The sequence below is a fragment of the Rhipicephalus sanguineus genome, chromosome 8, assembly GCF_013339695.2.
Source record: "Rhipicephalus sanguineus isolate Rsan-2018 chromosome 8, BIME_Rsan_1.4, whole genome shotgun sequence".
NCBI lineage: Eukaryota > Metazoa > Arthropoda > Arachnida > Ixodida > Ixodidae > Rhipicephalus > Rhipicephalus sanguineus.
Window position 1 is genome coordinate 59201372 of NC_051183.1, and position 25907 is coordinate 59227278.

At 49.1% G+C, this 25907-nt stretch overlaps 1 protein-coding gene and 14 non-coding genes across 15 annotated transcripts; 14 read left to right on the forward strand and 1 right to left on the reverse strand.

Moving 5' to 3' along the window:
• Positions 1-73: 73 nt before the first annotated feature.
• On the reverse strand, positions 74-25907 carry LOC119401987 (uncharacterized). The gene is made up of 3 exons (XM_049418242.1): positions 25860-25907; positions 25026-25193; positions 74-545 (listed from the first exon to the last, which is right to left on the reverse strand). Exons 1-3 carry the CDS (start codon positions 25905-25907, stop codon positions 306-308), a joined length of 456 nt encoding a protein of 151 aa, XP_049274199.1. The 3' UTR covers positions 74-305.
• Positions 6013-6097, forward strand: Trnal-cag (transfer RNA leucine (anticodon CAG)). Its single transcript has one exon. It is a non-coding gene; the product is annotated as a tRNA-Leu (tRNA).
• Positions 6182-6265, forward strand: Trnal-cag (transfer RNA leucine (anticodon CAG)). The gene has a single exon. It is a non-coding gene; the product is annotated as a tRNA-Leu (tRNA).
• On the forward strand, positions 6352-6435 carry Trnal-cag (transfer RNA leucine (anticodon CAG)). The gene has a single exon. It is a non-coding gene; the product is annotated as a tRNA-Leu (tRNA).
• Positions 6519-6602, forward strand: Trnal-cag (transfer RNA leucine (anticodon CAG)). The gene has a single exon. It is a non-coding gene; the product is annotated as a tRNA-Leu (tRNA).
• Trnal-cag (transfer RNA leucine (anticodon CAG)) lies at positions 6687-6770 on the forward strand. Its single transcript has one exon. It is a non-coding gene; the product is annotated as a tRNA-Leu (tRNA).
• On the forward strand, positions 6854-6937 carry Trnal-cag (transfer RNA leucine (anticodon CAG)). The gene has a single exon. It is a non-coding gene; the product is annotated as a tRNA-Leu (tRNA).
• On the forward strand, positions 7021-7104 carry Trnal-cag (transfer RNA leucine (anticodon CAG)). The gene has a single exon. It is a non-coding gene; the product is annotated as a tRNA-Leu (tRNA).
• Positions 7189-7272, forward strand: Trnal-cag (transfer RNA leucine (anticodon CAG)). Its single transcript has one exon. It is a non-coding gene; the product is annotated as a tRNA-Leu (tRNA).
• Positions 7356-7439, forward strand: Trnal-cag (transfer RNA leucine (anticodon CAG)). Its single transcript has one exon. It is a non-coding gene; the product is annotated as a tRNA-Leu (tRNA).
• Positions 16320-16403, forward strand: Trnal-cag (transfer RNA leucine (anticodon CAG)). The gene has a single exon. It is a non-coding gene; the product is annotated as a tRNA-Leu (tRNA).
• On the forward strand, positions 16489-16572 carry Trnal-cag (transfer RNA leucine (anticodon CAG)). The gene has a single exon. It is a non-coding gene; the product is annotated as a tRNA-Leu (tRNA).
• On the forward strand, positions 22703-22786 carry Trnal-cag (transfer RNA leucine (anticodon CAG)). Its single transcript has one exon. It is a non-coding gene; the product is annotated as a tRNA-Leu (tRNA).
• Trnal-cag (transfer RNA leucine (anticodon CAG)) lies at positions 22865-22948 on the forward strand. The gene has a single exon. It is a non-coding gene; the product is annotated as a tRNA-Leu (tRNA).
• Positions 23028-23111, forward strand: Trnal-cag (transfer RNA leucine (anticodon CAG)). The gene has a single exon. It is a non-coding gene; the product is annotated as a tRNA-Leu (tRNA).

The following is a 25907-nucleotide window of genomic DNA, read 5'->3' on the forward strand; positions in this document are numbered from 1 at the left end:
CCCCCCCCCCCCGAAAAAAATTTCTGGCTACGCCCCTGTTCGAAACTGATTTCGTGTCTATATTTAGCGTTAGTTGAATTAAAAACACCGCTATACAACAACCAGAAACCAGGCCGTGGTCCTTTCAATTCCTTTATGGACACAAGGTGCTCCAGGTATCGCTTGGACTTTCGTGTGGGTCTGGGACGGAGGAATGAAGCTCGTTCAGGCGATAACTCAGCGTCTGCGGTTCGAAAGCATTCCCGGACCGAGCATTGCTTGGCGTTCGCTCGATCCGGAAGGCCGCCGCGTCCGTTCTGTCTGAGTCACTTGGTGAGCTGCCTCGCCCTGTAAGGTCTCTTGGAACCGTCGACGCCCGGCGGCGGCGACACCGGCTCCATGTTTGGGAACAGCTGCCTGCGCGACTTGAGCGTCCTCGCCCGCCGCGCCAGCTCGAGGAATGGACGGGCCACGTCCTCGTAATCTCCCGTGGCGGCCGTCTCGTACAGGGCGCAGTGCCACCTCTCGGCGAGCTCCGCCAGCTCGTGCGAACTGACGGCCCGAGCCTGCGGCATGAGAAACGCGTTAACAACGTTTAGAAAAAAAAATCCTGTCTGCCTTTAAAGGATCCCTTAACCATAGAAGATGACTTTTAGGGGCTCGTTTTTCTTTGTTAGACACAATATTAATGAGAACAAACAGGCAATAATGCCAAGGAAAGTATAGGGGATGTTATTTATAGTAATTAGGATATAAATGTAGAGAAAGTAAAGTGGACGAAAAGATAACTTGCCGCCGGCAGGAACCTGCGACCTTCCAATAACGCGTCCGATGCTCTATCACTAAGCTACGGCGGTGGTCATCCTCCCGTCCACTTTATGGGGTATATATGTGCATTTAAACGTAGGAGTGTGAGTCAGCGCCGATCGCAGCCATGGCGACGAGTGTGGAACACTCTTTTTCTGCCTGTTCGCGTCACGTAGCACGTGATCTTTTTACGAGCAGGCAGCTGAGCAATAATCCCTCGCATACTACCTGAAGGCATCAAGTCTGCCAGAACGAGACCCTCGTTATGAATGAAGGATAGAAGATGACTTTTAAGGGCTCGTTTTTTTTTTCGTTAGACACAATATTAACGAGAACTAACAGACAATAATGCCAAGGAAAATATAGGGGATGTTATTTGTAGTAATTAGGATATAAATATATAAATGTATGTAGGACATACATTTATATTCTAATTACCACAAATAACATCTCCTATACTTTCCTTGGCATTATTGTCTGTTAGTTCCCCTTAACCATAGAGTTTCCTAACAATACACTAGAGGGAAATCTGACGCTAGTGTCTATGGGAGCTGCATGGCGCTTCAGCCAGCATGAGAATGATGGGTATTACATGGATTTGTCTAAGTTTCGTTCTTTCGGCTCCGTTTGGCTCCGTGTGGCCTGCAGCCACTTTGTCGCAAGACGAAGTTGAGGAAACGTTCAGCAATTCCACTTCACTACCTTGACCTTTTCAGGCTCACCAATTCAAATCGGGTCACGAAGTTCGCAATGATCTATTTTTTTTTTATCCGAAACAAGCGCCGAAACATAATAATAATCGAAGGCACAAGCTCGTTCGAAGCCGCAAGCGCGAAGACTAGGCAAATCCATGTACTATCCATCATTCCCATGGTGGCTGAACGATCGCAGCGCCAGAGTTCCTTCTAGTTAATATTGTAGGAAATCCTCCGCGCTTAACGACTCCGAGCTCAAAGACGAGAGAGTGGTTTCTTTCTTGCCTTCACTACCCTTCCTACAGGCGCTATCTGCATCTAGCCACTTATTTCGTCATAAAACACCTGAATGATGTCGGTAATAAGCGTTGAGACTATCAGGATTTCGCGCTTTCCTACTACCCGCAGTTATCTCCGCTTGCGCAATCGAAAACGCACAATACGGAGTGAAATCAGCTGATCGCCCACGATAGTTATGCGAGACGAGGCAGAGCGGGCTTGCGACTGCCTAGCAAAGCATGGTAGGAGACAATTTACAACTGATATCCCTCGTACCTACCTGTCGGAACCATCCTATGTTTCGATTAGGCAAGACCACTCCAAGAAAGTACACGCATACAGTTGCAACGCAATTCATTTTTCCAGGTCTTCGTTTTTCCACAAACTGTACGAGATTGGAACCTGTTACCGGAAGACTACGTTTCTGTACCTCATAATCGTAATTTTTATTCCCGATTGTGCTTACAATAATGTATAATTGTGCTAGATTTTGTTTCAACTTTCTGTAACCTTTGAACATGCTAGCCTATTGTCCTTTCCCCTTGTTTATCTTGATGTTAACCTTGTTTCATATATTTTTGTTGCTTTTTCACTGTAAAACATGTAGCATACGATCCTACAGATGTCTCCCCTGCGATAACGCCTTTGAGGCAACATCCTGTAAATAAATAAATCATTAAATATATAGGCCAATCGAGAGCTTATTTTTTCATGCCATCACGTGAACAGACTGTTGGCATCACGAATTGTGCCCAATAGACGGGAAACACCGTGAGCGAACAACGCGCTCGTTCTCTGCATTTCCAGAAGTTGTTTAAGGGCCCTTAAAAGACCTGCCTTTAAGTCCCGTCAGGATTCGCCACAATTACCATGTACGGTAACAGATGGTTGGGCCGTGTGATGTTTATACACGTATGCACGCATAGTGTCTGGAGGACAAGCACGGATGCCAGAGATGCGCATTTCAATGTACATCCGGCGAATCATTACTTCACTGATGAAGACGTGATTTACGGGCCAGACGTGTTTAAGGCACTGAAGTGAACCGCCAGAGTGGATAACAGTTCAAGATGAACTTGTGAAGTATTTTTGATACAAACGATACAGCCTAATTACTAGTGTTCTAATGTTTCCGTGTTGTTGTGCGCCTTTTTTTTATGTACCATGTTTGACTCAAGTCAATAAAAAAAAAAGAAGTACAGTAACGCAATATGATCGTCATTGTCACCATCATCCTATTTACCTTGCTAAGCTCGAGGGCGCTGGTTCGATTCCCAGCCACGGCGACCGCATTTCGATGGGGGGCGAAATGCAAAGAACCCCTGTGTACTTAGATTTATGTACACGCTAAAAAATTGGCGAAGCTTGCACTAAGTCGCGCAAGGCTTGAAGCAGAGAAACTTGACGATCCTGAAGCCTAATCTGGCTTCTTTTAGGTTGTTGCTAGGCTTTAGCTACGTTAGTCACGACACGGGTGCCCAAACTCGAGAACCGAGCGTTCACACCTCTCATAGGTTGACCCTTTCTTTATCTCTGCGTTCTTCTATATCTGCTTCTTTTTCTCTTTCTTTCTTTGTTTGTCTATCTTTTTATGTCTACATTCCCATTATTTCTCTCAATTTTTTTTTCTATCTGTCATTCTTCCATAACTTTCTCTCTGTCTCTCTCCCACTTAGTGAACCAGTGGTGAGTAGTGGGATTTGCCCAATTTCTGTGGCCCATACCCGTTCACGATGATGATGATGATGATGATGATGATGATGATAGTTATCTGATAGGCCACATAAATTACGGCTAGCCTAAACAGCTTTGCTGTTAAAAATCCTCGTGTGGTCGAAATTAATCCCAAGTCCCACACTACGGCGTGCCTCTTAATCATACCGTGATTTTAACACGTACAACCAGCAGTTCTTATTATTGACACCATTATCCATGCCCACAGCAGGGCGAAGGGCTCTCTCACACATATCAATAAGTCTCCCTGTGTTGCGCTAGGTGATTCCATCTGGTTACATTAAACCAATTATATCAATGTAAACACACCGTCTTTTTATGGAAACGTGCGTGTTTCCACACAAAGAAATAGACATTCAAGGTTCAGTTCAGCGAAACATTTTGTCTGTGAAACAAAGCACCCTCTCAAAATTCATTTTCACTGATTTTTTTTAATGAGACCTTGATAACTACAGTTGAAAATGAGGGGGTGACATAGGTAACAAGCATGCGGGCAGTCTAGTCCACTCATCTGTGGCACGCTCTACACTGTATGGTAGGATGGCAGATCTTTCACCATCCGATTTGGCGAAAATCACATTTCGCTGAAATGACCTGCCTCTACTCAGCTAGAGTTGTACTTTCAACAGTGTGGGTGAAAAAAAGGTGCTTAGCGGGGATTGTCGACACAGCTCGCGCTAAATCACGCCCGAAGACGGGAAGAGAAAAGTGAGAAACACCAATGCAGAATAGCAACTAACGATTTACCCGCAAAACAAAAACAAAAAATGACTGGCTCTCCCGTGAGTAGATGTAAGCATGAAATGGCTACCGGCAAAGCAGAATCGTTGGAGGTCATACTAGCCACAATCTTGTTGTGCGTGTTCGCAAGGACACATCCCACCAAAAGACACCGCCCCACACTGAGCACTGGTCCATACGGACGCCGTTGTTTGCTATAGTGTGCGAAATAAAGCTTGGGCTTTGCCTAGCGTATGCGATCCCGACAAGACACCAGGCTAGTGGGCCGCAGGCAGTGTGGCGCCATCTCTCGAAAGAGGCGACAACCCGCGCCGCGAAACCGTTGCCTCCACAATTAGCTCTTTCTGCGCTGGCGTTTAAAGGAGCAAGTGTATAGTGCCCTGTAACTGCCTTTGGAACGTCCGTTATTGGAAATTACAAAACTTCAGAGTGTTAGAAGTTACAGCTTTAGTGACAGTGTGAACACTAAGAAGAACTCTGAAGCAATGCTCCCTTTCATTTGTTTGGGCCATAACTAGCCTATGTAATCTACGTGGTCTTGTTTCAAGGGTTAGCAGCGAAAGACCGCATTTATTTATAGTTGGATAGGTGCCGAAATGCCTCCTTTTAATCTTGCAGTCATGCCCGGATGACGTTTCAAGTCGCTTGAAGGCCACCGACAGTAGTACCTAATAGCATTTCATGGTTAAAAATTGGCCGCGTATCTGCGTGCTTCGCTGCAAATGTCGTGTAAAGACGATAGAAGAGGCGCTGTGTGAAATATGGACGCCATCTGGCAATACGTCGGGAAACATGAGTGCTGTGTTGCGTGCTGGTAGTCCCGGCGCAGCAGCAGGCGAAGACCGGCGGTGACCAACGCGACCGGCGGGGACGCCAGCCAGCCCGAAAACGCGGTTTGGCGCGAAGCGCTGAAGCAGAGAAACGTCCGCACTCAACGAGTACTCTCCACACACTCTTTTATTTACACGTCGCCTGGGTAAAACAGGAACGCCAGAGCGGCGCCCACAACCGGCAGCCTGAAGGCCGCCCAAAACGCTGCTTTTTCATTTTTTAAATACTTTTTTTCACCTTCTTGGCCTTCTCAAAACTAAAGTTTTTCAACACCAACCCATGGCATTCGTACAGTGCAATACAGAACCGAAACCGAAACACAACAATGAGCTCGTGCGAAGGGCACGGAGGAAGGCAAATTTCAGAGCAGTTGCATTTTCAGCTTTGTTGAAACAGCGCTCACTAGACGACGACGAAGTAAAAGAAGGCACAGGAGAGGCAGCGCCTGTCCTGTGCCTTCTTTTACTTTGTCGTCGTCTAGTGAGCGCTGTTTCAACAAAGATGAACGCATACCAACTCGCTCAAGCTTCCATTCTTATGCATTTTCAGCGCAGCTTAAGAAACTAGGGTCCTTAAAATTACGTATGTATGCATTTTCTATTAAAGGAACACGCCACCTAATACTTACCTAGTGATGTTGCACCTCAGATATGCATGATATTTACTTTTTGATCGACAACGTTCACAAGTATGAACAGCCGTACCAGTTCAAGACGGCTGGCCCTTGGGCAAGTGGTTCAACTTTGGCCGAGTGGCTGAATCGAGGGACGTGCCGACAAACAGAAAGACAGAAAGACAAACCAAAATTTCTCCGTTTAAGTTCCCCAAGAAAGACTATCGTCTTTAAAACAGAAAAGCCGGGCTATGCTACATGAGCTTACACATCAAGAATTTATTTCCTTGTTCTTTTCGAATCCTTCTCTCTTTTGAAATTTTTTTTTGAAATGGTCGGATGGCCGAGCGGTCCAAGGCGCTGCGTTCAGGTTGCAGTCTGGTCTTCAGGGCGTGGGTTCGAATCCCACTTCTGACAACTCATTTTTTTTTTTACTTTTGCGGAGGTGAAGAGAAAGAAAGTAGTATTGATACTGTTTCTGCTCAGCAGTTAATATCGTCCTGTCAGGATGGCCGAGCGGTCCAAGGCGCTGCGTTCAGGTCGCAGTCCGGTCTTCCGGGCGTGGGTTCGAATCCCACTTCTGACAACTCATTTTTTTTTTTTACTTTTGCGGCGGTGAAGAGAAAGAAAGTAGTATTCATACTGTTTCTGCTCAGCAGGGATTCTCGTCCTGTCAGGATGGCCGAGCGGTCCAAGGCGCTGCGTTCAGGTCGCAGTCCGGTCTTCCGGGCGTGGGTTCGAATCCCACTTCTGACAACTCATTTTTTTTTACTTTTGCGGAGGTGAAGAGAAAGAAAGTAGTATTGATACTGTTTCTGCTCAGCAGTTAATATCGTCCTGTCAGGATGGCCGAGCGGTCCAAGGCGCTGCGTTCAGGTCGCAGTCCGGTCTTCCGGGCGTGGGTTCGAATCCCACTTCTGACAACTCATTTTTTTTTTACTTTTGCGTAGGTGAAGAGAAAGAAAGTAGTATTGATACTGTTTCTGCTCAGCAGTTAATATCGTCCTGTCAGGATGGCCGAGCGGTCCAAGGCGCTGCGTTCAGGTCGCAGTCCGGTCTTCCGGGCGTGGGTTCGAATCCCACTTCTGACAACTCATTTTTTTTTACTTTTGCGGCGGTGGAGAGAAAGAAAGTAGTATTGATACTGTTTCTGCTCAGCAGGGATTCTCGTCCTGTCAGGATGGCCGAGCGGTCCAAGGCGCTGCGTTCAGGTCGCAGTCCGGTCTTCCGGGCGTGGGTTCGAATCCCACTTCTGACAACTCTTTTTTTTTTACTTTTGCGGAGGTGAAGAGAAAGAAAGTAGTATTCATACTGTTTCTGCTCAGCAGGGATTCTCGTCCTGTCAGGATGGCCGAGCGGTCCAAGGCGCTGCGTTCAGGTCGCAGTCCGGTCTTCCGGGCGTGGGTTCGAATCCCATTTCTGACAACTCATTTTTTTTTTACTTTTGCGTAGGTGAAGAGAAAGAAAGTAGTATTGATACTGTTTCTGCTCAGCAGTTAATATCGTCCTGTCAGGATGGCCGAGCGGTCCAAGGCGCTGCGTTCAGGTCGCAGTCCGGTCTTCCGGGCGTGGGTTCGAATCCCACTTCTGACAACTCATTTTTTTTTACTTTTGCGGCGGTGGAGAGAAAGAAAGTAGTATTGATACTGTTTCTGCTCAGCAGGGATTCTCGTCCTGTCAGGATGGCCGAGCGGTCCAAGGCGCTGCGTTCAGGTCGCAGTCCGGTCTTCCGGGCGTGGGTTCGAATCCCACTTCTGACAACTCATTTTTTTTTTACTTTTGCGGAGGTGAAGAGAAAGAAAGTAGTATTGATACTGTTTCTGCTCAGCAGGGATTCTCGTCCTGTCAGGATGGCCGAGCGGTCCAAGGCGCTGCGTTCAGGTCGCAGTCCGGTCTTCCGGGCGTGGGTTCTGTAGAGGGCGCTACGCGCTATGCTTTCTATATATGGTTGAAGGGAATAAAGCAATGGGCATTCGTTCGGTCATCATGGCTCGGAGTCACTTGTGTAGACGCGCCTAGCGTCTGTCAGCTACCGGTATCGTACATGGTGTCAGAAGTGGCCGCCGTTCGCTCTCTGTAATGGCAGACAAGCCCGACGCTGCGTTTGCCGGGGTACCTGGACTCCAACAGCCACCAAACTTCGACTTCAGCGACCCAAGTACGTGGTCCAGCTGGATTGAGCAGTTCGAGGACTATGCCTACGCTACAGGAATGCAGCGAGCTACCGACGAGGTTCGGGTACGAACGCTTCTTTACTGCATGGGTGTTCAAGCTCGACGCGTGCTAGCGTCTTTCAACTTGACGGCCGAAGAAGCTCTGTCGTACAGCGTTGTAAAAAGCAAGTTCACCTCGTATTTTGTTCACCCGCTAAACGAAGTTCATGAGAGTTATCGTTTTCACAAGCGGACGCAGCAAGCAGACGAAAGCGTCGATGCTTTTTATTCTGCGTTGCGAAACATGGTCAAAAGATGCAACTATGGCTCAGCGTCCGTCGAGGACAGGCTCGTTCGAGACCGATTTATCGTCGGCTTGTTGGACAGCAGGTTATCAGAACAACTATGCCGCACCTCTGACTTGACGCTGGACAAAGCGCTCCTGCATGCACGGCTGCACGAAGATGCCGAAAGAGAAAAATATGAACGCGCAAACCAATTACCTGGACCAGTCGCCGTTGATGCAGCGAAGCACAAGCCAGCGAAAAGGCAATCCCATAAGCGAACGTCAGCATCAAGAGAAACCCCTTTTTCTGATGCGACGCACGGATCGTGTCACTTCTGTGGACGTGAAGTGCATCAGCGGGAATTTTGTCCTGCCAAGAAAGCAGTTTGCAATTTTTGCAAAAAGAAAGGGCACTTTGAGGCAGTTTGCTTAGCCAAGCAGCGTTCGCACAGCCGACAGTCACATGCCATCGAGATGCATGCTGTCAAGACCAGTCGTGAAGCAAACGCCAAGTTCGTTTGGGTTCACGTGAACGGCGTCCCGCTCAAGTTCAAAGTCGACTCAGGAGCGGAAGTTACCGTCGTTCCAAGCACTTTTCCGGGAGTACCGTCTCAACTCGAAAAACCGGAGGGTCATCTAACAGGTCCTGGAAATTATCCTTTAAATGTGTATGGCCAATTCACAGCTACGTTGGAGTGGAAGGGCCGCACCTGCGTACAGCCAGTGTATGTCATGCCTTCGCAGTCTACGCCTCTGCTAGGCTACCCTGCTATACTCGCATTGGGAGTTGTGAAATTCGTCGACGCCGCACAGCGACCTGAAAAGCCAGCCAGCTCATCAAGCGACGCCACTCTTAGCCAGGATATCTTCGATGGACTTGGTACCGTAGGGGAGGAGTACACTATTAGGCTCAAGCCAAATGCCAAGCCATTTGCACTCAGTGTACCTCGAAGAATTCCCATTCCTCTGTACGACCAGGTGAAGCAAGAGCTGGACCAGATAAAAAAACAAGGGGTCATCAGGCGTATTACGAAGCCGACGCTGTGGTGTGCAGGTCTGGTCGCAGTACCGAAGGCATCAGGCGGCATCCGAATATGTGTGGACTTGACAAAGCTCAACAAGGAAGTTCTCCGTGAAAGGCACGTGCTTCCAACGGTCGAATGGGTTCTCGGGCAACTGGGCGACGCAAAGGTGTTCTCTAAACTCGACGCGACTGCAGGATTTCACCAAGTGCGATTGTCCCAAGAATGCCAAGAGTACACCACATTCATCACGCCATTCGGACGCTACTGCTACTGTCGTCTACCTTTCGGCCTGACCTCGGCACCGGAGTACTTTCAGCGAGAAATGGCTCGCATTCTCGAAGGACAACCCAACGTCGTCAACATGATCGACGACATCCTGGTTTTTGGAAAAGACCGAGAAGAGCACGACAAGCGACTTGTGGAGGTTCTTGAACGTCTGAGGAGAGCCGGAATTAAACTCAACAAGTCGAAATGCTGCTTCGGTCAAGACAAAGTAGAGTTTCTGGGTGTAACCATCGATGCCAACGGTATCGCGCCGAGTCCCAGCAAACTCGAAGCCCTACGCAACTTGGAGCCACCCAAGGACGTTGCTGGTGTTAGACGCTTCCTCGGCATGGTTAATCATATTGGTCGCTTCCTGCCCAACCTTTCGCAGGCAACCGCCCCTATTCGCGCCTTGCTGGGCGAGCAAAATGCATGGCAATGGGGACCGCTTCAAGAGACCGCTTTTAATCGGGTCAAGGAGATGCTCACCTCGGACCTCTGCGTCGCGAAGTATCATCCCGGTCGTAATACCATTGTCTCATGCGACGCGAGCTCATTTGGATTGGGAACTGTTCTTCTGCAAGAACAACCATCGGGGGAGCGACGCGCGGTAGCGTTTGCATCACGGTCGTTAACCGATGCGGAACAACGCTACAGCCAAACAGAAAAGGAAGCGTTGGCGGTAGCATGGGCAGTGCACCGCTTTGACCAGTACGTGCGAGGCCTACACTTCACGGTGGAAACCGACCACCAGCCACTGGTGACACTGCTTGGAAACGCTGACTTGGACACGATGCCTCCACGTATTCAACGGTTCCGTATCAAACTTATGCGATACCAATTCAACGTGGTCTACGTCCCGGGCAAACAGCTAGCCACTGCGGATACTCTTTCAAGGGCTCCAGACGAGAAGCCGTCGATCAGCCTAGTGGATGTGGTAGAAGAGTTCGTGGAATTCCAAGTTGCAGCGATCACTGACACGGAGCTGGTTACTGCAGATGATGTCCGCATGCACCAAGAACAGGATGGTGAATGCAACCAGCTCGTCAAGTACTGCACCCAGGGCTGGCCTCGTCGAGACAGGCTTCCGGAGCACATGAAGAAATACTGGAACCATCGAGGTGATCTCTCTTTGTGCAACGGCGTCCTGCTAAAAGGCAATCGATTTGTCATCCCGACTTCGCTGCAAAAGGATACGCTCGAACTTATCCATGAAGGCCACCAGGGAATTAACCGATGCCGGCGAGAGCACAGGATTCCGTGGGGTGGTACGGACTTTCGCAGCAAATACGGGACAGAGTCACTCGCTGCAGGCAGTGCGCAGCCACACGAGCGCAACGAAGTGAGCCATTGGTTGTAACGAAAACTCCAGCGCAACCATGGCAAGAAGTAGGAATGGACTTATTTAGTCACAGAGGACACAACTACCTACTAGTAGTTGATTATCGTTCTCGCTACCCTGAAGTCATCTACATGCGAAGCACGAACTCTGAGGCGGTTATCAATGCTGTCAAAAGTATTTTCGCTCGTTTCGGCATCCCCGAAGTTGTACGAAGCGACAATGGACCGCAGTTCGCTTCACACGCATTTGCAGCTTTTGCGAAGCACTATGGCTTCCAACACATCACCTCGAGTCCAAACTACCCGCAGTCTAACGGGGAAGTAGAAAGGATGGTGCGCACGGTCAAAGAAATGTTCGAGAAAGCAGATGATCCTTTTCTGGCACTTCTGTCTTACAGAGACACTGCAGGCGTCACAGGGTTTAGCCCAGCGCAGCTACTGATGGGCCGCAGCCTGCGAACCAGGCTTCTCAAGCCAGCGGATTGCCTGGAACCGAAGTGGCCTGCGCCTGACGTTGTCAAGTGCCAAGACGAGGAGGTAAGAAGGCGACAGAAGAAAGACTTTGATCGCCGTCGTGCTTCGACCGTCCTTCCTCCGCTGGAGCCGGGGGACACGGTGTGGGTTCGAGACATCAAGGAAACGGCGTGCGTTCTCAGCCCAGCCTCGAAGCCCCGCTCGTACGTCGTGGAAACACCAACCGCGGTGCTTGTGCGTAATAAGGTGCATCTAGTGCCCTATTCGGACCCAACGACGAGCCAACTCAACGAGCCAGCATCGAGGGAAAACAGCGAGGGGCACGAAGACCAAGCCACCGTTACAGACGCCACGGCAACAGCGACGCCACAAGTCTCCAATGAATGCGGAGTGCGAGTCACCAGATTTGGTCGCCGAGTTAAGACTCCGAAAAGACTTGACTTGTGATGTGTCGTGTTTTTGTTGTGTGCATATCTCGGGGGAGAGATGTAGAGGGCGCTACGCGCTATGCTTTCTATATATGGTTGAAGGGAATAAAGCAATGGGCATTCGTTCGGTCATCATGGCTCGGAGTCACTTGTGTAGACGCGCCTAGCGTCTGTCAGCTACCGGTATCGTACAGGTTCGAATCCCACTTCTGACTACTCATTCTTTTTTTTTTACTTTTGCGGCGGTGAAGCGAAAGAAAGTAGTATTGATACTGTTTCTGCTCAGCAGTTAATATCGTCCACTCCACAGCATATGGAAGTGCAGGATGGCCATACGGCACGCTGATGCGGACGCCCGTCCGGCGCGTCAATACTTCAAAGAAAGCGTAACCCGTTTTGTTGAAGAACAAAAACTTCTTGAAGATGTTCCTGATTGGTTAGATCGTGTAGAGCTTCTTTTGCAAATGAAGGAGGTTTAGAGCGTCCTCATTAGTCCCAGTATGGCCTTTCCTTTTTTTCCTGTCGATCCCTCTCCCTTTTTACGCAACCAGTGTTTGTATTGTAAATAGCGTTTCTTCTTGTTTTTGTTTGTTTCTTGTCAAAAGCAGGCAATAAAGAAAAAAAAAGTCAGGATGGCCGATCGAGATTCCACTTCCGGCCACCACAGTGAACGGACGTGTAAAGATGAGCTCCCTCGGAGCGGCTACAGCGGCCCAAGGCCGCGGAATCAGGACTGTTGAAAAGCCGGCTGAAGATTATCAGGTTGTTTTGCCGCATCTGCCCACAGGTGAATCAGTTTTGAATACCGTTTTTTTGCACGGTTGCCTAAAGGCACGGCCTTATCGTGTAGAACATTTCCGAGACGCCCTTGACAAGATGTCGCTCCTGCCTGAGGTGGTTGCCCTAGGGGCGTACCAGATGAATCACCTGTGGGCAGTAACGTTTAAAGACGAGGAAGGGAAAAAGAAGATGCTTGCAAGAGAGGCCATTGCTGTCAAGGATGAGCGCTGCATGGTCATTGACCCTTGTGACCGAGGCGTTCGACTGAAGCTTTACTGGTTACTGCATGGTGTGCCCGACGACGACGTGCGAACGGCATTGGCACCCTTCGGAAAGGTGACAGAAATTTCACGAGACAAATGGAAGGTGAAAGGCTGCATGGATAAAGGGTCAACCACACGCTCGGTAACCTTGAAACTGAAAGTGGGCGTTACCGTTGATGATTTGCCTCATCAGCTGCGAGTCGCTGAAGATGTCGCACTCGTTCACGTCCCAGGCAGAGCCCCGCTCTGCCTCCGATGCCGCGGCATCGGTCACATACGTCGCGAGTGCCGTGTTCCACGTTGCGGGCTCTGTCGTCGCTACGGCCACGACGAGACCCAGTGCGTGCGCTCCTATGCAAGCGTAGCAGGCCCGGCTCGGGGAGACGCATTGTCCGAGCACATGATGGATGCAGCTGATTCAGAAGAAGCCACGCGAGGACATAGCGAAGAAAGGAAAATGACGGCACTGGTAGGTTTGCACACTCCGTGCGAAGACGTTAATAAATCGGAGCCGAAGAAAGTCCCCGAACCCGACGCTACGGCTGAGAAGCCAATAACATCACAGAATGAGGAAAAGCACGTCGAGAACCCCCCAGAAGTCTCATCGCCCGACGGGGAAGAGAACTCGAAAATCACCGATGTTGACATGGCAGCAGCCAGCGGACCTGGACAGCGGACTCGAGAAGAGAGCGAGGAATCTTCGACTTGTGCGCCCGGGGGCAGTGGGGAACCTCCCACAAAGACTGCAGCCTCCCGGCGACAGTCTTTGAAACCTGCGCCCAATCTGAACGTTGCCCGACGGACTACGTCAATACCGCCGGCTACATAGCGGCGGGCTCTTCCCACCTCCCCCTGCTGTGGAATTCAATAGCAAATGAGCTGTGGAAATTCAATAGCAAATTACTAGAGGATGAAATTTTTGTTGAAAAGATAAAGAAGTATATCGAGGATATGCTGTCGAATCAAACAAGTAATTTCATGGGACTTTGGGAACAATTTAAATGCGAATTCAAGATCGCCGCCTTGGAAAGAGCGAGCGTGTTAAGGCAAAAAGAAAAGCAGCAAGAAAAGCAACTGCTTAGCACGCTAGAGTACATGCTCGATGCAGAAAGCAGCAAACCTGGCTTGTTCATGAAAGAAATAAAAGAAGTAAAGGCGAAGCTTGAGGCGATAGATACGGAAAGGTACCGCGGAGCGATGATAAGGGCTAGGTGTGAGCGGCTTTGGTTGGGTGAGACGCCCACCAAGCGAGCACTCAGTGAAGAGAAAAGACATGCCTTGTCGAAGGAAATTAGCGAAATTCGTTTTCGGGACAGCATTACCCGCGAGACTGAACAAATAGAGCTTGCTTTCACCGAATACTACAGAAACCTTTTCAGCCTTAAAACATGTGACACCGAAAGATTTAGGAGTGTGTTTTTGGCACTTATGCCTAAACTAGATGATGAAATAAGGCAATCACTTGAAAGGCCGATAACGGTCTCAGAAGTTGAGCAAGCCATAGAAGAACTGAGCTCCGGAAAGTCTCCTGGGCCAGATGGTCTTGGAGCCGTGGTGTACAAGTTTTTTAAAAGCGAATTGGCAGAAGCGCTGCATCGAGTTATACTTGAATGCTATGATAAGAAACTTACACCTTCGTCTTTTCGAACATCTCACGTTATACTGATTCCCAAAACTAAAGAACCATCGAAACTGCTTTCAGTAGAAGCATATAGACCGATAAGCTTAACAAACACCGATTACAAGGTCTACATGAAAGTTTTAGCTCGCCGCTTACAAAGTGTGATAAAGTCCCTTGTTGGTCCTCACCAGACCTGTGGAATTAAAGGCAGATCCATTTTTACAAATATTCACATAGCAAGAACAGTTCTCGAATGTTGTGATGCCATGGAAGGTCGAAGTGCAATGATTCAACTAGACTTAAATAAGGCTTTTGATAGAGTGATACACTAGATATTGTTTTTAATACTGGAACATGTGAATGTGGGATCAGTAATTCTGGATGGTGTTAGAATGGTATATGACAAATGCACAGCGCGGTTAGTGATAAACAGAAAATTGAGTGAATGTATTGCAATTGAAGCATCTGTTAAAGGATGCTGCCTGTCGTCCCTCCTTTTTGATCTGTATTTAGAACCCTTTTGTTTAAAAGTTCTTGGGAATCCAGGTATTCATGGCTACACTTTTTTCAATAGTGAGGTCAAAGTACTCGCTTATGCGGATGACGTAGCTGTCTTTTGCACAGATGAGCAGAGTGTTCAAGAAATCATTAAAGAGGTTAAGGATTTCTGTAATGCAACTGGAAGCATGATTAGCTGGACAAAATGTCTCGGCTTCTGGCACGGAAACTGGGAGCATACTCCAGATATGATAGGCAGTATACCTTTCAGCACAATCCCTGGAAACTATTTAGGAGCGCCTCTCGATCAATACAATGGAAGTAAAGACTACTGGACAGACGAAGCAAAAAGAGTAAAACTGCAAACAGAAAAGTGGGGTGGACTTAATTTTTCAATGTTTGCAAGAGCAGCTGTTTGTAACGTCTTTCTGATCGCTAAAGTCTATTATGTGCTACACGTTTTAAGCATGGCTAGAGTATCAGTTCAAAAGCTGCACAGGGTTTTTGCAGTGTTTATCTGGGGATCAGCTTGGGAGCGCACGAGCCGATCCAATCTCTTTCTTCGGGTTAAAAACGGTGGTCTCGCGTTATCTCATTTATTTTTCAAGCAGATTGTAACAAGATTTCTTTTCTTACGGGACCAGAGTGACCCTTTTCTTCGCTCGGTAATCCAAGTGCGATTACGAGATTCATTGCAAGACTACGTAATTTCAACGCATTCCTTGGGAACAACGACATTGTCTGCCTTCTTACGTGAAGTTGTAGCCTCAATGGAGATTCTTAAGGCAAGATTTTCCTTACAGTACTTAGCGGTTGTAGCGCGTAAACGTTTGTATAGAGATCTACTAGATGTGTTTTTGCCGGTTCCAATGTATCGGGGATTATACCACTTGGGCCCTGAACGTGATGTGCTCAAACGGGTAAAACGAATGCCAGTGAAACCTTCAATGAAATCTTTCTTTTTTCAACTGCACACGGGAACCCTCCCTACAAAGCCATGGTTGCAGAGCAAAGGCCTCTTTGTTCCATGGTCGGTTGACTGTCTTATTTGCAGAAAACCGGAAACCATCGACCACATATTTCTGGACTGTCATGACTCGATTTTCCTTTGGGATGTGCTTCAACGGACCTTAAAAAAAGACTTGCCTTTAAGCCCTTTCGGAATTCGCTACCTGCCATGCGCGGTAGGTGATGAAGCGCCATGCGATATGTTTATGCTTATCTGTATGCATAGTGTCTGGCGTACGAGAATGGACGTCAGACATGCGCATTTGAAAGTGTTTCCGGCAAATCATTACTTTTTGGAAGAAGTAATCTATATGCGGGATGTGTTTAAGGCACTAAGTGATCCTCCAGAGTGGATAACAGTTCTAGATGAACTTGTTAAAGCTAAGTACTTTTTAATATAAACGATCTAGCCGAGTGCTAGTGATCTGACCTTTTGCATTGTTGTACACTTCATTTTTTTATGTACTGTTTGAGTCAAGGCAATAAAGAAAAAAAAAAAGTCAGGATGGCCGAGCGGTCCAAGGCGCTGCGTTCAGGTCGCAGTCCGGTCTTCCGGGCGTGGGTTCGAATCCCACTTCTGACTACTCATTTTTTTTTTTACTTTTGCGGCGGTGAAGAGAAAGAAAGTAGTATTGATACTGTTTCTGCTTAGCAGGGATTCTCGTGCTGTCAGGATGGCCGTGCGGTCCAAGGTGCTGCGTTCAGGTCGCAGTCCGGTCTTCCGGGCGTGGGTTTGAATCCCACTTCTGACAACTCATTTTTTTTACTTTTGCAGCGGTGAAGAGAAAGAAAGTAGTATTGATACTGTTTCTGCTTAGCAGGGATTCTCGTCCTGTCAGGATGGCCGGATTCTACTTCCGGCAGCCGAGCTGTTCGGACGGGTGAATCATGGGCTCCGACGGAGCAGCTTTTGCGGCACCAAGCCGCGGTAACAGGCTTATCGATGATAACGAGGAAGCGAATTATCAGTTTATTTTGCCACCTTTGCCGAAGGGACATGTCGTAAAGAACACTGTGTTTTTGCGTGGCGACGTGCGAGCAAGGCCCTACAGGGTCGAAGATTTCCGCGACGCGCTCGACGCGACTGGATTGTTGCCGGAGGTCGTGGCCCTTGGGGCATACCAGATCAACCACGTGTGGGCGGTCACCTTTTCGAGCGACGACGCGGTAAAGAAATTGCTGGCATTCAAGGAGCTCAACGTGAAGGGGCGTCGCTGCGTCGTCGTCGACCCTCAAGGCCAGCAGGTACAGCGGTGAGCACTCTTAGGGTGAACACGCGAGCGCGTGGCCGACGGCACTATCAGCGCCGCGTAACAGCCATCGTTGGAAACATTGCACATGCGCAGCATGTGCTTCGCGATACACTCCGTCCACCACGCGCACTGCGTCATAGATATGCTTGTTGGGGATACGCTTGTGTGCGCGCGGTGGAAAGAGTATTTCGTAGAACGCATGATGCGCATGCGCAATGTTTCCACCGATGACCGTTACGTGGCGCCGACAGTGCCGTCGGCCACGCGCTCGCGTGTTCACCCTAAGAGTGCTCACCGCTGTACAGTCAACCACAAAAGTTTACGGACCACGCGAGCGTGTGGCCAAGAGCCTCTTCGCGACATTTCCGCTACGTCAGCGGCGATCGACAGCAGCGCAGCGCCCGAGACGCATCCCTTCCTTAATCGATGGCCTGTCTGTTTCCCGACTGGGCAGAAATATTCTTCGCCCTTAACTTTTTCACCAGACGCGCTCTTTGGCAGTCGCGGTCTATCCGCATAAGTTATAACTGTTATCAGTCGCAATCTTTCACACAGTGATACCTACCCAACGGCACGCCGATCGAGGCACGCCGTGATAGCTTTGATCCTGCTATCAAAGTAGAAGTGTGACGGTCATACTGCACATAAGCGCTTTGCGTAAAAACTGCGAACTAACAATGCGTTGCGCGGCAGTAGAAGATCGTAAGGCCAGTGGATAACAATAAGACCCATTTCCGGCCCGGCGCTGCAGTCGACGATAGATGGCGCACCGCTAGGTGGCGCGGACAGGCAGTTTGGCACGCGCTCGCGTGGTCCGTAAACTTTTGTGGTTGACTGTACGTCTCCGCCTTCAATGGCTCCTGTATTGGGTGGCGGACGAAGATGTAAAGACAGCGCTGGCAGCCTTCGGCAAAGTCATTGAAGTGACGCGAGAACGTTGGCGCGTCAGAGGCGTCGGTGACAAGGATTCGACGTCACGGACGGTACTCTTGAAACTGAAGAGCGGATTGAAAGTCGACGACCGGCCGCACCAAATCCGAGTTGCAGGTGAACTGGCCCTTGTGGCTCCGGGACGGCCTATGCAGTGCCTACGGTGCAAGGGAGACGGCCACGTCCGGCGCGAGTGCAAGGTGCCGCGATGTTCGCGATGCCGAATCTTTGGGCACTCTGAAGACCAGTGCGTACGCACCTACGCCGCAGCCGTGGGGCCACCAGCGAGTGAAATACACATGGAGTTGAGGATGGATGCTGTTGAAGCCGAGGACGCCGCCAAGGGGGCTGGGGTCCAGGAGACCGCCAGCGACGTGGCGGAGACGTCGAAGACAGAGGGAGGTGCGGAAGGTGAACCTGTAACCTCCGAAAAGAAAGACCGGGCGACACTGAGTCATGCAGAAGAAAGAGAAAACCGCCCTTTAGTCGACGATGCCACGCACGGACCAGAGGGAGGGAACCCGTCCCAGAGCAGCGACGATATGGATACAAGTGGCCACGTTTCTTCCAAAAGACCGTTGGACACTACCGACGAGAAAACTACTGAGAGCCACGCCGACGGGCCGCCTGCAAAGACAACTGTGACGAGAAGGACCAGCATCAGGCCCCGCCCAAACATCCCGCGAGATAGAAAGGGCGGCGACAAGCCACAACAGACCACGGACCACGCCAGACCAACGGATGGTCCCGGAGACGTCTAGCCACAGGCTAGACGTGGTGGTGAGCACCGAGCTCCGGGCCTCTCTTTCTCTGTCCCGTTCTAGCAATGGCAACCTACCCGACGCTTAGCTTAGGCACGCTAAACGTGAGAGGTCTGGCCGCCAAGCGTAAACAAAGTCAAGTGTACAGGATGATGGTGGACCAAGACCTCGATGTTTTAGCCGTGCAGGAGACAAAGGTCGAAGGGGAGGAGGAGACCCGGGGCACGTTGCTAAGGTTTACGTCGATGTACTACGCGGTAGTGAGCCACGCTAAAGGAACATCAGCGGGCGTTATTTCATTTATGAGGAAAATGCCCGGGCTATCTATCGAAAATTATTATTCGTGTCCTTCGGGCAGACTAGTGTACATTGACTTTACTGTTTGTGATGTTATGTGGCGAGTTTTGTGTGTATATGCACCGAACAGTTGTGATGAACGCACTCAGTTTTTTTCCTCCCTAAAAACGCACATCTGCATGCAGAGAAAAGTTATTATTCTAGGAGATTTTAACTGTGTACTCAGAGATCGAGACAGAACAGGCAGGAGAACAAATGATAAAAGCTGCCATGCACTCAATGAATTATTGGCAGAGTGTGACTTAGACGACGTGGCTGAATGCCTAGTCGGAACACGCGATGTTCAATACACGCACTTCCAGGGCAATAGTCACGCTCGTCTGGACAGGATGTATACGTGTCTCTAGACGTGATACCCCTGTGCCGCAGCTACGCAGTGACGCCTCTTTCATTTACAGAGCATTGTTTGGTAAAGACATGTATCGGACACAAAAGAAAACGCAACACCTTCACGTGGGAGATGTGGAAAATGAATTCCAAATTGTTAAAGGACGAGCTTTTTCTAAGCAACGTGCAGGACCACTTGAAAGAAGTAGAAAATAACAACGAGGTGCAGGTCCCTGAAAGGTGGGAACATTTCAAACAGCGAGTTAAGTTAACCGCCATCGAACGATCATGTAAAATAAGGCAGGAAGAAAGAGCTAAAGAGAAAGAACTAAGGACGGTATTGGAAAAATTAACGGCTTTAGAAAGCAGTCAACCGGGCGTTTACAAAGATGACTTGCGCAGCATTAAAGCGAAATTGGAGCTCTGCGATGAAGAGCGATATCGGGGAGCGATTATTCGCGCTAGGGCCGAGGCACTGACAGCAGATGAGGCGCCAACTAAACGCGCGCTCGGGCTGGAAAAGTCGCATGCGCGGCGCAACCATATAGACGCAATAGAAATAGATTGTCACGAAATAACTGACTGTGACGGTATAGCACATGCGTTTTTCGAGCACTTCCAACAACTTTATGCATCGAGAGCTGTTGACGTAGACGCTTTTAGATCTGCCTTTTTGGGACGTATGCCGCAACTCAACAATGATACGAAGAACAGGCTAGAGGCACCGATATCAGTCCACGAAGTTGAAAAAGCAATCGACAACTTAAAAATAGGAAAGTCGCCCGGTCCAGACGGCCTAAGTGCTGCGTTTTATAAACTGTTTAAGTCAGAGTTAGCGCCCTTGCTCGCGGACGTGTTTAACAAAGCGTATGAAGTAAACGCACTGCCTTATTCTTTCGGGGAAGCGCACACCGTGCTCATCCCCAAGTCAGATCAGCCTGCGAAACTGAAACATGTTACGTCGTACAGACCAATATCACTTACGAACAGCGATTACAAAATATTCATGAAGGTAATCGCAGACAGGTAACAATTAGTAATGAAAACCATTGTAGGCAGGCACCAAACATGCGGCATCAAAGGACGTACCGTCAACACCAACATACACATAATGAGATCGATTCTGGAATGCTGTGACGCGTTGAGGGAGCGAGTTGCAATTCTCCAACTTGCCCCGCCACGGTGGTCTAGTGGTTATGGCGCTCGACTGCTGACCCGAGGGTCGCGGGATCGAATCCCGGCCGCGGCGGCTGCATTTTCGATGGAGGCGAAAATGTTTGAGGCCCGTGTACTTAGATTTAGGTGCACGTTAAAGAACCCCAGGTGGTCGAAATTTACGGAGCCCTCCACTACGGCGTCTCTCATAATCATATCTTGGTTTTGGGACGTTAAACCCCAGATATTATTATTATATCAATTCTCCAACTTGATTTGGAGAAGGCCTTTGATTGTGTTGCTCATATTATTCTAAGAGCCATTCTTGAGCATATAAACGTCGGGTCCATAATTGCTGACGGGATAGCCATGGCGTACCGGAACGGCACCACTAAGCTCATAATTAACAAGTCACTGGGGGCCCCCATCAGCATACAACGTTCTGTGCGTCAGGGCTGCCCAGCCAGCCCACTTTTGTTCTGTATTTATCTAGAGTGTCTGTGTTTGGCAGTGATTGAGAACAAATGTATTCAAGGATTTACAATGCAAACGACAGAAGTCAAACTCCTGGCCTATGCTGATGACGTAGCCGTGTGTTGTAAAGACAAGCAGAGTGTTTTGCAAACGATAAATGTTGTTAAAAACTTCGGTGAAATCACTGGCAGTAGAGTGAACTGGAGCAAATGCCTCGGTATTTGGCATGGGGAGTGGGCTGAAACCCCTGCAATGTTTGCCAATGTCAAGTGGTCGCCAGTGCCAGCAAGGTACTTAGGCGCACCGCTTCAAGCTTACAAACAAAGTGACGAATACTGGCAGGGCGAGCATAGAACTGCTAAAGAGAAGGCTGAAGCTTGGAAAGCTAAGCACTTCTCAGTATTTGCCAGGGCTACTATCTGCAACTTGTTTTTCGTTGCTAGGCTATGGTATGTTATGCAATTCATTTTCTGTAATAGGGTGAATGTGCAGAAATTGCACAGAGTGTTTGCCGTGTTTGTGTGGGGTTCCGGATGGGAGAGGAGGAGGAGGAGAGGTTGAGGAAAGGAAAAGGCGCAACTTCTGCAACCCTAATTGGGAGCACGGCTCAGCGCCGGATGGGAGAGATGTAGTCGCAACAATTTGTTCAGAAGGGTGAAAGATGGAGGATTAGGGCTGGCCCACCTGTTTGTGAGGCAACTAGTTGGACGGTTCCTATTCTTCCGCGACAACGAGGACCCATTTCTGCAAACAGTCTGTAAATTAGGCTCGCTCATTTGTTGCCAGAATTAAATGTATGTTCTCAAAGTGTGACGGCGGCAGTGTTCGGTTTTTTACCGAGAAATTGTATTCAGTGTTCGTTTCCTTACTGTACGTTATTCGAAAGAATACCTGTTTACGGTCACAAGGAAAAAGCTGCGCAATGATGTACTGGACAGCCTTTTTCCCCCGCCGCTGTACAGGGCGATATACAGTCGAGGTCCAGGTCAGAATGTCCTCAAACGTGTCAAAAGAATGCAGATGTCGCCAGGTATCAAAAGTTTCTTTTTCAAACTGCACACAGGTACACTTTCAGTTGCAACATTTTTAGAAGAAAGGGGCTTTTACATGCCATGGGGATCGCAATGTATCATATGCAAACAACCTGAGACAATAGACCACGTATTCTTACACTGCTGGGAGGGAGTGTATTGTTGGGACATTTTACAGCGAACAGTAAAGAAAGAATTTCCACTTCACCCCCACGGCATCAGATATTTGCCGACAGGAGATGAGGACCTTTCGATCAGATATCGGTAACTGGCCTCTACTGTATATGGCGCTCACGCATGGCTGGCTTCTCTTGTGATCCCAATGAAAGACCAGTCCATGTGTATTTTCGAGAACAAATAACTCGGTTTTGTTGATGTGATGGCTGCACAAGAGTGTCCGCCACCATGGCTGGCCAGAATAGAACCCCTGGCCAATCTTAAGGAATTCTAAACAACGCCTGTTCCGATTTGACAGGTGGCAGTTCATTATTTATTTGTAATGGATAAGCATTCCATTTAGTTGTGTACATATGTTGTTTATGTTGATGCTCTCATGTACTGCTGATTACAGGCAATAAGGAAAAAAAAAAAACTGTCAGGATGGCCGAGCGGTCCAAGGCGCTGCGTTCAGGTCGCAGTCCGGTCTTCCGGGCGTGGGTTCGAATCCCACTTCTGACAACTTTTTTTACTTTTGCGGCGGTGAAGAGAACGAAGGTAGTATTGAGACTGTTTCTGCTCAGCAGGGATTCTCGTCCTGTCAGGATGGCCGAGCGGTCCAAGGCGCTGCGTTCAGGTCGCAGTCCGGTCTTCCGGGCGTGGGTTCGAATCCCACTTCTGACAACTTTTTTTTACTTTTGCGGCGGTGAAGAGAAAGAAAGTAGTATTGAGACTGTTTCTGCTCAGCAGGGATTCTCGTCCTGTCAGGATGGCCGAGCGGTCCAAGGCGCTGCGTTCAGGTCGCAGTCCGGTCTTCCGGGCGTGGGTTCGAATCCCACTTCTGACAACTCTTTTTTTTTTTTGCAGAGGTGAAGAGAAAGAAAGTAGCATTCAGGCTGTTTCTGCTCAGGAACGCTTATCGGCCCTCTGATAGCCCCCTAACCCACCTGTGATAATGTTTTTTTTTTTAATTTCAAGTAAACGCTCGCATCGAGTTCAGAATGTCGTCACGGTCATCGATGGCGTCCCAGAAGTTCCAATAAACAATCATTTCTCCTCTCCGGGCCTTCCGGCAATCCTCAGCGTTCGCCGCGACGTCATCATTCTTGTCTGCTCGTCATCCGCAAAACCTGCTTGTCTGCTCGCAGGGACGCTCGCCCGCCACTCTTCCTCTTCGCGTGGCGAGCAGACGAGAATGGTGACGTCACGGCGAATGCTGAGGGACTGAGGATTATCGAAAGGCCCGAAAATGAGAAGGGATTGTTTAGTGGAATTTGTGGGGCGCCCGCGGCTCGTAGCGCTGGCGCGTTTGGCATTGTTGATCAGGGCGGCATTCTGAACTCGATGCGAGCGTTTACTTGAAATGTTAAAAAGTACGGGAGGCGAGACGAACCAATGAACGAAGCATAGTGAATGAAAGAGAGAAACGAGCGAGGGCCTCTTTTGCATCATCAAACGAGCGCACAGTTGCAACATCACAACTAAATTTCGACATCCGGGTGGTTTAGGGGCAATTTAAGTGTTTCTGACTGAACCACTAGCACAATATTGAGAGGCAACTCAGTGGTCAATGCGAGATGAGTGCATAAACAGTACGGCGCACTTCTTTAGCTTCTGTACGTCAGCTCAAGCTTCTCTCTCATCCTTGACCTCACCTGCCGCTTCCGTAACGTGACTTCCGGGCCGTACGTAACCTTCGTCATAAAACTCCCGGTTAGGGACGTGACGTCCGGGTATCAAAATTGATTATTACTTCCGCTCTCACTTTCGTCTACCACGTACTTCCGGTCTTAAGGCAACTTCCGGACTCCAAATTCGGTTATAACCAACTGCGCTTGACTGCAAAACGTTACAGTTGACTCAGTTCTCACCTATGCTTATCCCGCTTCCGGTCTGCACATTCCGTTAGGATGTGAATTACGGTACATTACTAATTACACTTACCTCCTTATATAGCCTCTGTACGTGATGGCTTGTGGTAGCGCGCATCAGAAACAAGGGTCACACAGAAACATAAAATAGGCGAAAGTTGTCAGCGCTTACGTCTTTTCTCTGTTCTTATGTTTCTGTGTCGTCCTTGCTTTTGATGCGTGCTACCGCAAGCCATCAGGGCTAGCCAACTAGCCCGCCAGTACGTCTTAAGTCTCTGTACATCACTTCCGCACCTTTACCTTGTGGCGGTGTCCACACCATCTGTAATTTGTTTTCGCCTCATGGCAATTGCGCGTCCTGTGGGTCGGCTTCACCGCGGGGACAAGCATATGTCGGTGCAGTTCGCGTAGTCGCCGCCGTGAGGGATATGGCGCTGTGTTTCCGCAGTGGCGCCTCCTGGCGATGATGTTAGAAGGGGTTACAAGGCGCGGATTCCTTCTCCTTGGGTTTTCGACGCTGGATGGGGACGGTCGTCTCTGGTGAAGGCATCCGTGGAACGATTCTGCGGCTCGTCCCCACGGTCTCCCTCCTGTGGTGAGTCGAACATCAGTGACGCCGCATTTGGGTTGCAGTGTGTGTGTGTGTGGTATGTTGTTTTGTGATTGTGCTATGTTTTAGGCAATCGTGTTATTTGCCGCGTTACTTAATGTATTTGTATGATTGGCTCACTGTTGTGTAAAAGGCGCCAATAAATGTACATTTATTTGTTGCACTGGGGTGTGCTGCGTCCGTTGTTCCTCGAGCGTGAGACCGACCCCACAACATTGAGGCTTCACCGCAATAACGCAAACCTTTTGCCACATCGATACTCCTAGTACCAACAAAGTACCTGTACAAGGTCCCTTTTAGTAGCTGCCAACGCCAGGGGTTTTCCCGGTGCGCTGTCCTGCAACCAGGCATGCATGAGCTCGGCTGCGCGCACCGACTCCGGGCTCGTGAGGGACACGACCAGCAGGAAGCCGTCGCCCCAGTCCACCTCGCTAGGCTCCAGCCTGGACTACACGAACGCAAGCAGGGCGTTGTTGGAAGTCCGAGATAACGCCGAGGCTATTCGCTTGTCTATACAGCTGCATGTAAACAGTTTACAGGAGCGAATTGCTTGATGGTTCGGAAGCAAGATAATACCTTAAAATTTTGAGCGTCAGTCGACAGACAAGTTTTCAGAATCAGTGCTGAATTTCTTGTCCGAGGCACCGTTATACGCATTCATATTGAGGCGGAAGCCTTATATGTCTCATCGAGGAAATTTTCGAGATTTTGCGAGATCTGACGATAAATCACGAGACCTTGTTCGGCGGCACGTCAATACAGAGTTTTCAAGAGCGAAATAAAAGAACGTGATTGGTCTGTTTTCTAACTCGTCATCAGAGCAGACAAACGTAGAAGAAGAAATAGTAGAGGAGAGGCAGGGAGGTTAACCAGTTTAGGAAAACCGGTTTTGCTACCTTACACATGAGAACAGGGTGGGGGAGATTTAAAGATGGAGAGGAAAGAGAATAGAGAGACAAATGTCTATTGAAACTATTCTTGCATGTCGTCGACAGAAGACATCGCAGCTGAAGGCAATGAAGGCACTTCTGAGGTTTTTAAGAGGAACGGACTTGGACAAGTGGCCGTGGCCGTAATGTCGAGCACCACGCAAGAGTGACGGACTGTGACTGACTGTGTGTGCAGACAAACGAAGCTCGCAGTCGGAGTGAATAAGGGTCAT

Bases quoted from the DNA above. Each gene is read 5' to 3' on its own strand.
- LOC119401987 (XM_049418242.1), bottom strand. From the start codon at position 25,907: ATGACCCTTATTCACTCCGACTGCGAGCTTCGTTTGTCTGCACACACA. The intron at 25,194-25,859 runs GTCAGTCACAGT...GCGTTCGTGTAG, and splicing joins TTCGTTTGTCTGCACACACA to TCCAGGCTGGAGCCTAGCGA. The intron at 546-25,025 runs GTACTTTGTTGG...CTCATGCCGCAG, and splicing joins CTAAAAGGGACCTTGTACAG to GCTCGGGCCGTCAGTTCGCA.